A 10455-nucleotide genomic window follows, 5' to 3' on the forward strand; every position below is an offset into this window, starting at 1 on the left:
AGCACCGCGTCGCTGTGGCCTCCCCGCACATCAAGACCGTCGGCAGCTTTAAAGATGATCTTGAGCGCGTCGTGTGGATCAAGCGCGAGCAGCAGCTCCTCTTCCTCCTCAGCCCCGACGTGCATCTCCTCTGGGACGACTCGATGATGATGGCCGAGCTCCTCAGCGACCTACCACTGATTCGAACAGTGCCAGCCCCCGGTTGTTTGCTATTAACTCGTCGTCGGACAGCCGGCCGAGTCAGGGCGGTAGCCCTCGACCCAAAGGGCGTGGGGCCATTAGAATGGGACCTATTCGATTGCTGTTGGTCCGCGACTTCCTTGGCGTCCTAGCCTCGACCTCCATCGGTGCCCTTCCACCTGTCTGGCACATGGACCACTACCAGTTCATGCTGCGAATGGTCTCTCCCGAACCAGGTACGCCTCTCACCGGGGGGGGGCTTCCGCGTTGTATTTGGCCCAATATTGATTGGTGACTCAAAATACTGGGGGCGGTACTGGGTGTTGCTCATAGGCCTACCCGCGGAGGAGGTGTTCCCCGGTCTGTTCCTGGGAGAACTGGGGGCGGTCTACAAGCGGATCCAGCTGAAGGAGCAGAAAATTGGCTCGATCCTCAGCGCCGAGTGCATGCCTCCGCTCTGGCCGGACGTACGCTCGCCCCACGCCAAATCCACTTCCGCTCCTGTCCTTGTGGCCCTCCGCCCATCATGGGCTGGGGGCAGCTGGTCGATCACTCGATGTTTCGTCGGCGTGAGTGGGAGTGGAGTGTGGCTTCTTCGTGGCGATCGTGGTGGTCGTTCGAGTGAGTGCCAATGGCTGCGTGGTTCGGCAGGACTTTCGGTACATGGTGATCAAGGCAGACGAGACCGAGAACTGCAACCTGCTAGAGGTCCTAGAACATGCGCTCAAGTTCATGCAGGACGGACTAAAGAACGGCAAAGTCCTCGTGCACTGGTACCACCACATCACCCTCATCGTGTTCAATGAATGCAAACAACTCATCGTGACGGACCGTAGCATGCTGGGCGTGTCTAGAGCAGCGACCCTCGGTGCGCTCGACTGCCTGCGGTCGCGCCTGTGGAATGTGCCTCGGCTGACCTGGAATGCAACGCAATGGCATTGTATGTCAAGTGGTGGCATTCATCATGCGCGAGCTGCAGGTGTCGACGGAGGAGGCGCTGGCCGTGGTCGGACGTCGCCGGCGGGTGTTTCCCAACACCTCTTTCCTCGAGCAGCTGCGGTGGTTCCACGAGCACCAGTGGTCCGTGGACAAGCAGACGGCCGACTACCGTGAGCTCAAGGCCCGGTACTCCACGCCGGCTCAGATCATCGAGTGCCCGCCATGACCACCCCAGTCCCCATCACTGTTGTACAAGACGAAGAAGAAGAAGTAGAGAAGTGTTGTCACAAAATAAAAGCTCTTTATTTCTGTGGCTAGAGTTATTCACAAAAGCTGAGGCGCTGACGTCACACGAAGAGAAAAAAGGTTGGCTGGGTCGGCGCTCTAGCTGATTGGTCGGTGGACCGAGGAGGGGGTCTGGCCGATTGGGCGCAGCTTACTTCTGGCCCCTCTCGCCGCCGATGGGCACCTGCTCCTTGCCCTTCTCGCCCAGCTGCTCCTGGCCGCTGATCTGCTGCTCCTGGCCGCTGGTGGATGCCTGGGAGGACTTGATGTCGATCGCCTGCTTCTGCGGGGCGCCGGCGGGCGTGGGAACGAAGACCTCAAGCACGCCGTCCTGGTAGTTGGCCTGGATCTGGTTGGGCTCGACGCCGCGGGGCAGGGGCAGGGTGCGGTAGAACGAGCCCTCGAAGCGCTCCTTGCGCACCCAGTTCTCGCCCTTCTCCTTGTGGTGGGTCCTCTTCTGGCCTTCGAGGACGAGCCGGTTCTGGTCGATGCTCAGCTTGATGTCGTCCTTGTTGCAGCCGGGCAGCTCGGCGTGGACCACGAGGCCCTTGTCGGTCTGGCGCACGTCCATGAAGGGGTTCCACTGACCCAACGCAAGCTGGCCGGCGCCGGAGCCGATGCGGGGGGTCACACCGAGCTCGCGGCCGGTGGTGGTGGTCGGGCCACCGGTGAGCAGGGGCACCTCGGCGAAGCCGGTAGGGGTGATGTCCGCGCCAGCCCAGCCCATGAGCCTGTCCATCTGCCTCTGCATGTCGCGCAGGTCGGACCAGGGATCAGTGTAGCCGAAGAGAGACATTGTTGATGTTGTTGATGGTTGTGGGTGTTGTAGAGTTGCTGTTTGCTGTTGGAGTGTGGTGAGTCTATTGTGGCCAGGTGGACCCTGTTTATATAGTTGCTCAGGTGCGAAAGTTGGGCTGGATGTCGACCGCATGCTGACGACCAAGAAGTGGAGGGTCGCTAGCTGGGGAAAGTGAGCATGTCGACACCCCCTACCCTTCCCGGCTGATGACGCAGCAGCGAATGCGCACCGACAACCACCGGAAGAGACGCAGAAAAAAACCCGGGTTGCGAAAAGGTAAAAAAAAGTCGACAGCAGAAAAAGAAGCGACAGCTTCGCATTCTTTGCTTCATCGCCCAACTCTGGACTCAGGGTCCAGGGTGGGTGAGAGGGTGGGACTCTGCCGGGTCGTCTGACTCGGAGCCACAGGACTGAAGAATGTCGTGTGTGGTTGTGATGTGCCCTACGAGGTCGAGCACCCCGAAGAAGAGATCGGTGGCCAGCTCGGCAGCGGCGAGGGCGTCGTGCAGCACCACAGCTCGCCACACCAACAGCCCGCAGCCACCGGTGCCCACCAGGCACCGTTCGCCACCACCGCATGCCACGGTGCAGGGCGAACGCTTTGGGCCTGTTGTTGTTGATGCTGTTGGAATGTTCCTTGCATGTTGAGTGTGGGTTGCGATAACGTGATCGTACTTCTAAGCAAGTAAGGTGATCCCCATTACCCAGTGACGATGAACGAAGCAATCCCTTTTCTAGGAAAAAGGTGAATATATTGGATCCGCCGAACATAACATTACAGGCCTTGGATTGGAGGACTGGGCTCTGACATGCCCCTCTGTCGGTGGTTTACGAGGGGCGCACGTAGTAGTCGAACTAGTGGGTCTTGCGACTGATGTGCGTTGCTGCGTTGATGAAGGTGACGCGTCCCAATCGCCCTCGTGCCCGGCGTATCGTGCACGTGACCAAACAGGTGCGCCTTCGGTCGAATCTCCTGCACAAAGCAATGAACATCCACGCCAGACGACACGCACCGCACGCATCGCATCGCACGCATAGATAGACATTTGAGCGTACCTCTACCACTCGCCGCAGGAGCTCTTGGTGGCCCCAGTGCGTGTGAGATGGGTGCACGTGCCCGCACACTTCGCATACTTCGCGTGGAGTATCTGATGTAACAGGGTAGCACACAGGTCAGGACGAGCCCCCGGCGCGCTCAAGCCCACCTGGAGAGCAATTCGAAAGCAAGCTGTAGCTGCTACGAACCCTTCGGAGGCGAGCCGACCCAGGCCTGATCGAGCACGCCAAAGGGTGGGAGATGCGTAATGAGGATGTCGGTGTCGTTTGGGATCTTCGCCCACTTCTCCCCGAGCTTCGATCGTCTTGCGCTGAACGCCATATTCCTGCACGATCGATACACACGACACACACACACGCACACGACACACATCGGCGATGATACAATGAGACAAAGAGAACTATGGCCATCAATGGGTTGAGGAGCAAGCGAGCGTACGTCGAGCTGGTCCACGGTGAGCCGTAGAATCGGATTCCCTTCACCACGACCGTCTGGTCTTCGATGTAGGTGGCGTTGGACAGCAGCTGGCGGATCTCGCGGCGCTTGAGGTTGTTGAACCCAATCTCGTGGTTGCCTGAGAGAGCAAGCAGAGCGACAGAGGAGAGAGTCGGCCACACAAGCAACCACCCCACACAAGAGAGTAGCGGCAGCCAGTACCAGAGATGACGATCTTGTGTTCATGGGGCAGGGTGCCGAGGAACTCGTTGAACTTGTGCAGGCTCTGCGGCACTTCTCCTTCCTTGAGCCCTCGCCAGTCGCCTGTTTCGAGGTGGAGCAGTAGATTAAGATTTCTATTTAGTAATAGGTATTTATTTATTTACTTTTCTTTATTTACTTCATGAAGGGGCGCACTCTTGTGGGTGAAGTCGCCGCAGTGGACGAGGATGTCGCCGTCCGGTATCTTGATGTAGTTGTGTCCGTGTTCGTTGTGGGTGTCGCTGATGACCACCACCCGCACCCTCTCACACCCCTGTGTCTCCGCCTCCGGTTGTCCCAGCTCCACCTTGACGCATCTGCTACTGCCAGCCTCCATTCCTTCTCCTTCTTCTGCTTTGTTGTCTGGTTGCGTTTGTCAAGGGAGTGCAGCTCTCCTCTCGGCCTTGTCCCAGAAAGTTGTTCGGCGACTGTGGCGGCGAAAAAGCAAAATAAAGTTAAAAATAAAAGAAATAGTGTATGAAAAGGCTCAGAAAAAGCAGATTTCAAAAACTTCCAATCAATCAAATCGATTCAGAGGAGGCAGATTGTACGCCCAGAGGCCAAGATGTCCCGCGATTTCCTCAACAGCCAGGCTGAGCACCTGCAGATGAAGTATGTGGGCACAGGGCACCCCGACACGACGCGATGGTAACACCCTCCCCCTTATTTTGCGCATCTTGCCCCCCCCCCCCAACGGAAAGGACTGCACCTGCCGCTTCTTCCTCACCGGTGTTGTGCACGTTGCCGTGGCTGCAGGGAGTGGGCGGTCAACCAGCAGCGAGACAGCTTGGCCTCCTACATGGGCCACTTCTCCATGCTCGAGTACTTCGCCATCGCCGAGAACGAGTCCATTGGCAGGATCAAGTACAACCTCCTCCAGGTACGGCACAGCTTCACTACTCGCTACATGGCTTCGCACACGAGTGTGCTTCTATCCACACGAAGAGAACGCGCTCCTCGTTGTGACTGGTGCTGTACGTTTCCGTCACGCGATCACAACTCACCACAACCCACCCTTCTCCTTCTACGTGCGTGCTCCTCCTCTACAGAAAATGATTCGGCCCTGCGGCAACCCTCCTCCCACCGAGGAGACCCTGTAAGCTTGCTGGTCTTGAAGAGGGAAGCGCGTACACCTTCACTTGTTATCTTCCTTTACGCGTTCCTTGCCTCGCTCTTCCTCTCTCTTCCTGCCTGTTCCTACCCGTACTGTTGTCTCCTCATGTCCGTCTCTCTGCGGAGCCCAAAGCGCAACGAGCTCTGGTTGGAGAGGAGGCAAGAAGGGAGAAGGCAAGCAGGGTGAAGTTTCGCGTCCACCACGGAACGAGTAGTGCGCTAGTGGCTGCCAGTCAAATCCCTCATTTGCGTTCACTACTACAAGAATCGATAATTGGCAGAAGAAAAAGATCAAGCATTGTACACAAGAGAAATGGCGATCCGCTATCCTCGCTTCGTGACTCGGCAATCGCTAGCAGCCCTGATTACCCTCCTGCTGCTTGCGTTTCTCGCGGTTGCCCTCATATTCCCGTGGTACGCCCATCGTGCGTTGGTTGCATCTCCTACCATCGTCAATTTGCATTTCAATTAATTTCATTTTCATCATCAAGGCATCTTGAGTCAATCGACATCTCCCACTCCCGAACAAGCGATTCCAAGGTTAACGTCAATGGGCGGCTCACGCGGCAGTGGACGTGGAAGGGTATGTACGTCCAGGTGACCAGCAAGGACCCGCACAGCCACCTCAAGAGCCTCTACCCCGAGAACCGCATCGTGGCGTGGGACGACCTCCCTGCCGGCTCGAAGCACGTCCGCTCGGCCTTCATCACCAGCCAGGTCTTCGTCATCCTCGCGCTGGCCTTCGCGCTCGCGCTCATCCTGTTCCTCTTCTTCGGCCTCATCGTACGCCGAACCGCCACCGCGTGCGCCCGTGTGCTGCGCGGCAACGGCAAGTGGATCGCCGTTGTGTTCGCCCTGTGCGCGTTCGTGTTCGCGCTCCTCGCGTGGACCCTCTTCTTCCGCTTCCCGTCGGCCCTGGGCGACGACGGTCTCTGTCCGGCGGCCATGTTCGACGACCTCGACGACCCGCTGTGGTGCCGCAGCCGCAAGATCGCCGGCATGGGCGCCCACCATGACGTCCCGTTCAAGCTCAGCTGGACGGGCACCAACCAGACCGTCAACGTCGACGCGCACTTCACCTGGGCACCCTCGGTACTCATTGACGCACACGCACACGCGTTCTCCTCGCTCCGTGCTGACGTGTCAAGCGTGTGCGATGTGTGCGGTGTTGTGGGTGGTGCCAGGTCGGATGGTTCTTCTGCGTGTTCTCTTCGGGCCTGCTGCTGCCCATCATCGTCTTCACGGCCTGCGTGCGTACGGCGCAGGAGGAGGAGCGGCTCTCGTGGCGCTACCACACGCTGGACCGCAACACCGGCTCGGTCGGCGAGTTCATCTGATGCTCCGCCGCCGCACTCGCGCTGTGGTGGACACGTTGACTGGAGAGATGACCACCTACTCTGCCAGCACCGTCGTGAATGTACATAGAGAAGGCCTTTATTTATTTGTGAATAAAAAAATCAAAGATTATGAAAGAAAAGAACATATCTGTCCCCACTCATTTATAAAATTAACTGGTAATTAGGTCCAATGGGCTTGAGCTAACAAAGAGCACAGGAGACCACCACTAGGGCAGAACATTTATTTTTTCTTTATTATTCTTTTAGCTACCAGACAAAATTGTCCTGGTCTCCGAGAGCCCACCTTGAGCTTCCTCGCGCCATAATCGGGAGTCTAGGCACGTAGATTGATCGTCCGCATCTTCCATGAGCACAGACGTCGACTCGGTACTCTCCGCCGCCTCCCGATCTTCTTCGTTCTTGCCCCCCCCCCAAAGGCCTTCTCTCTTTGGGCATTTTACTTTTCCGATTTATTTGGATGAGGGACACTTATGAGGCCTCAATCTTTTCCTCCTCCTTCGCGCCCATCTCTCATAATCTCCCTTCTTCGTTTTTCCAATACCTAATCCTGTTTTATTAATCTTATTAATCTTATTTTCTTTCTTATTCTAATTTTTGGTGGCCACGCAGCGGCCGCGAGAGAAGAAGGGCAACCTGTGGGCGCGTCTCTCCGGCACCTTTGCGACGCGACCGCTCGACGAAGACGACGGCCAGCCGCACTCGGCCGACGCGCCCAGCGCCTCCTCCGCCGAGGACACGGGCCGCAAGCAGCGCGGGAGCGGCGGCGAGGGACGCGGTGGGCGCGGTGGCCTCCTCGGCTCGGCCCGATCGCGCACCAACGACGGCAGCAGCCAAGGCGACGACGCCGCTGGCAGCGAAAGCGACGATTCATCGCCCAAGCAGCGCCGGTCTTTCGGGCGCAGGAAGGACCGCGGGAGCGGGAGCGACTCCGGCGGGTCGCATCCGTCATCGCCGCTGGCCTCGCCGTCGACCGTCAAGCGGAGGAGCAAGGGCAAGAGCGACACGGCCGAGAGCAACGCCGACCTTATCACCACCAGCAGCGGCAACATCAGCGTCAGCGGCGCCACGACCACCAGCACGACCAGCACCAATAACAGCGGCGGCGCGGGCGACTCCGGAGAGCCGGCTGCGGCGAAGCCGGTCACCACGTGGGTCACGTCGCCGCGAGGCCCGCGGTCCCCGATCGCCTCGCCACGGTCGCCCGACGAGATCAGCAGCCAGCGGCCCAGGTTCGCTTTAGCTTCCAAAACACGACACACACACACGACACACACGACACACACGACACACACGACACACACGACACACACGACACACAGCTCACCATGGTGTGATGTACACAGCCGAGGGTGGGCGGCGGGCACGGCGCACCCCAGGGAGGACACCAGCCCGCGGTCGAACAACAAGTACCTCTCTGTGCGGCGTGGCAAGGCCGTACGTCACTCGCGTCTGTGTGTCGTGTGCGGTGGTGCGTGTGCGTGTGCGGTGGACTGATGATGCGGGGTCGCCAGTTCTTCGGGTTCGGTTCGAAGCCGGAGGAGGTCCTGAGCACGTCGCCGCCGTCCTCGCCGCCGCCGGTGCCTTTCGTCGTCGACGAGGGCCGCGTGGCCATCGTCGTCGAATGCCTGGACCAGAAGTTCCAGCGCACCATCCGCACCGACGAGGACGCCACCCTCAACGACATCCTCGCCCAGCTCGTCAAAAAGAATCCCTTCCCCGTACGTCTGCTCTGCGTGTGTCGTGTGCGTCGTGTCGTGTGCGTGTGTCGTGTGCGTCGTGTCGTGTGCGTGTGCGTGTGCGTGTCGTGTCGTGATCTAAAGTTGTGCATGTGAGTTGTAGGATGTGAACGACTATGCATTCTTTCTCAAGGAAAACAAAACGCGGGGTCCGCTGTCGAAGCTCGAGCCCCTCAAGAACTTCGCCTTCGAACCCATGGTACATTCACTGCATTCCAGACACATTCTCTGCCCAAAGGCGCGCGCAGCACACATTCCAACGTGTTTTACATTCCTCACCACAACGCCCCGCGTCCACCACCACCCTGCCGTTGGCCCGGACAGACCGTGCTGCAGTTGATTCGAACGCAGGTGGTGCTCAAGGTGGAGTGGGAAGGCACCACCTTCAACATCGCCACCCAGCCCGAGTCGAGCGTCAAGCAGACCCTCCAGCAAATTCACACCATCATCCGCAAGAAGTGCGTTCTCCCACCGCACACACACACACACACACACACACACACACACACACACGCACACACACACACACACACACACCACCGCACACGCAACACGCGCTGACGCGAGAGGTGTGGTGCGATCACCAGGACGACGCTGGAGAAGCCGAACGAGTACTGCCTGTTCTTCCCGATGGAGAAGGGCGGGGAGATCATGCTCGAGGAGAAGCGGACGATCGCGTCCTACCGCCTCAACTCGCACACGCTGCTCCACTTCAAAAAGATCTCCAAGTCCATCACCGCCACCCAGAAATCGACCCAGCGACTCGACAAACTCCTGGGTACCCGCCCTGTTGCGTGTCAAATGCGTTGTGTGTCGTGCCCGCATGTGCGATCGTGCGTGTGCGTGTGCGTGTGTCGTGTGTCGTGTGTCGTGTGTCGTGTGTCGTGTGTCGTGTGTCGTGTGTCGTGTGTCGTGTGTCGTGTGTCGTGTGTCGTGTGTCGTGTCTCAACTCGGCTGCGATGCATGCGTCGGTTCAGCGGCCGAGAAGGAAGCTGGCGATGACAAGGTCTATCTGATCATTGAATCCCCGACCCACGGTTCCGTTTCCTCTCGTGTGTCGTTTCATGCGTGTGCGTGTCGTGTCGTGTGTGCGGTTCACATGCTCACAGGGACACACACACACACACAACGCAGGGATCAAGAAGACATTCCAGTTCTCGTCGGACACGCAGGTGATGGAGGCCATGCGCCAGTTCAACCGGTACTGCAAGGCCACCAACACGTCGGCCTACCACCTGGTCATCCCGCCCGCCACGAGCAACGACGACGAGGTCGTCCTCGACAACATGCAGCGCCTCAGCCACTACAACTTTGGACACCTCGTACGTGTTGTGTGTGTGTGTCGTGTGTGTGTGTGTGTGTCGTGTGTGTGTGTGTGTCGTGTGTGTCGTGTGTATGTCGTGTGTGTGTCGTGTGTGTCGTGTGACTGACTCAAGAGCTCCTCGGTGGCAGACGCGGGTGCACTTCAAGGAGAAGGTGTCGCCGTCGGCGCCTCCCCGCATGTCGACGCTCATGAGCGGGCTGGGCGGCACCCTGCGCCGGCGGACGGTCCTCACGGCCTCCCAGGAGAAGGCCATCACCAAGAACCAGCAGCAGCCCTTCTCCGTCTTCCGCATCGATCCCTCCACTCTGCCACACGTTGAAGACAACGGTGCGTGTCGTGTGCACGTGTGCGTATGCGTGTGCGGCGCGCGAGTGTCGTGTCGTGACGTGTCTGATGTCGTGTCGTGTCGCAGGCTTCCAAGTGCCGGCATTTCTGGCGCAGATGCGGAAGACCCTGTACGAGAAGAACGCGCTGGAGCAGGAGGGACTGTTCCGACTGGCCGGCGACGAGCTCGAGATGAACCTCATCAAGAAACAAGTCAGCGACGGCTCCTACACCGATTGCATCGATGTCAACGCCGTCGCTACTCTCATCAAGGTGTGTTCGTGTTGTATGTCGTGCGTGTCGTGCGTCGTGTGCGGTGCGTATTGCTCACACGATTTGATGTTGGGCTCGGCAGCGGTGGTTTGGTGAGTTGCCAGTGCGCGTGTTTGCGGCGATGCCGAAGGGCGAGTACGAGCGGTGCGTGGGCGACGAGGCGGCCTGCGCGACCTTCCCCGACCGGCTGGCCGAGCCGCACCGCACCCTCTTCCTCTGGTTCGCCGCCATTCTCATCGACGTCGCCAAGCGCCAGCACATCAACAAGATGGGACCCGGCAACCTCGGTACGAGCTCTCAGACAGTCCCCTGCGCGCTCTCGCCCCGAGGCTGACCGTGTGCGTGTTGCGTGTTGTGTGCGTGTGTATTTC

The 10455-nt window shown here is 59.0% G+C and overlaps 6 protein-coding genes and 1 pseudogene across 6 annotated transcripts; 5 read left to right on the plus strand and 2 right to left on the minus strand.

Moving 5' to 3' along the window:
- Positions 1 to 370: 370 nt before the first annotated feature.
- Positions 371 to 1345, plus strand: ACA1_390580 (dual specificity phosphatase, catalytic domain containing protein; the record flags this gene model as incomplete). The annotated part of the gene is made up of 4 exons (XM_004336697.1): positions 371 to 416; positions 514 to 647; positions 832 to 945; positions 1160 to 1345. The coding sequence occupies 4 exons, from the start codon at positions 371 to 373 to the stop codon at positions 1343 to 1345; spliced, it is 480 nt and encodes a 159-aa protein (XP_004336745.1).
- A 210-nt stretch (positions 1346 to 1555) lies between these two features.
- Positions 1556 to 2200, minus strand: ACA1_390590 (Hsp20/alpha crystallin superfamily protein; the record flags this gene model as incomplete). The annotated part of the gene is made up of 1 exon (XM_004336698.1): positions 1556 to 2200. The coding sequence occupies one exon, from the start codon at positions 2198 to 2200 to the stop codon at positions 1556 to 1558; it is 645 nt and encodes a 214-aa protein (XP_004336746.1).
- An 858-nt stretch (positions 2201 to 3058) lies between these two features.
- Positions 3059 to 4293, minus strand: ACA1_390600 (metallophosphoesterase domain containing 2, putative; the record flags this gene model as incomplete). Its single annotated transcript, XM_004336699.1, has 5 exons — positions 3059 to 3176; positions 3445 to 3585; positions 3699 to 3834; positions 3918 to 4019; positions 4113 to 4293. The coding sequence occupies 5 exons, from the start codon at positions 4291 to 4293 to the stop codon at positions 3059 to 3061; spliced, it is 678 nt and encodes a 225-aa protein (XP_004336747.1).
- A 228-nt stretch (positions 4294 to 4521) lies between these two features.
- On the plus strand, positions 4522 to 5056 carry ACA1_390610 (splicing factor 3b subunit 5, putative; the record flags this gene model as incomplete). The annotated part of the gene is made up of 3 exons (XM_004336700.1): positions 4522 to 4568; positions 4713 to 4836; positions 5006 to 5056. The coding sequence occupies 3 exons, from the start codon at positions 4522 to 4524 to the stop codon at positions 5054 to 5056; spliced, it is 222 nt and encodes a 73-aa protein (XP_004336748.1).
- Positions 5057 to 5382: 326 nt separating this feature from the next.
- ACA1_390620 lies at positions 5383 to 6406 on the plus strand (annotated as a pseudogene).
- Positions 6407 to 6772: 366 nt separating this feature from the next.
- Positions 6773 to 9199, plus strand: ACA1_390630 (uncharacterized protein; the record flags this gene model as incomplete). The annotated part of the gene is made up of 8 exons (XM_004336701.1): positions 6773 to 6793; positions 7037 to 7656; positions 7771 to 7861; positions 7939 to 8145; positions 8267 to 8362; positions 8488 to 8621; positions 8751 to 8941; positions 9141 to 9199. Coding segments are annotated over 8 exons (1419 nt in total), but the record flags the coding sequence as incomplete, so codon positions are not given.
- A 139-nt stretch (positions 9200 to 9338) lies between these two features.
- On the plus strand, positions 9339 to 10418 carry ACA1_390640 (RhoGAP domain containing protein; the record flags this gene model as incomplete). The annotated part of the gene is made up of 4 exons (XM_004336702.1): positions 9339 to 9485; positions 9616 to 9814; positions 9900 to 10084; positions 10167 to 10418. The coding sequence occupies 4 exons, from the start codon at positions 9339 to 9341 to the stop codon at positions 10416 to 10418; spliced, it is 783 nt and encodes a 260-aa protein (XP_004336750.1).
- Positions 10419 to 10455: the final 37 nt, after the last annotated feature.

This window comes from Acanthamoeba castellanii (genome assembly GCF_000313135.1).
Source record: "Acanthamoeba castellanii str. Neff unplaced genomic scaffold scf7180000084740, whole genome shotgun sequence".
Taxonomy (NCBI): Eukaryota; Discosea; order Longamoebia; family Acanthamoebidae; genus Acanthamoeba; species Acanthamoeba castellanii.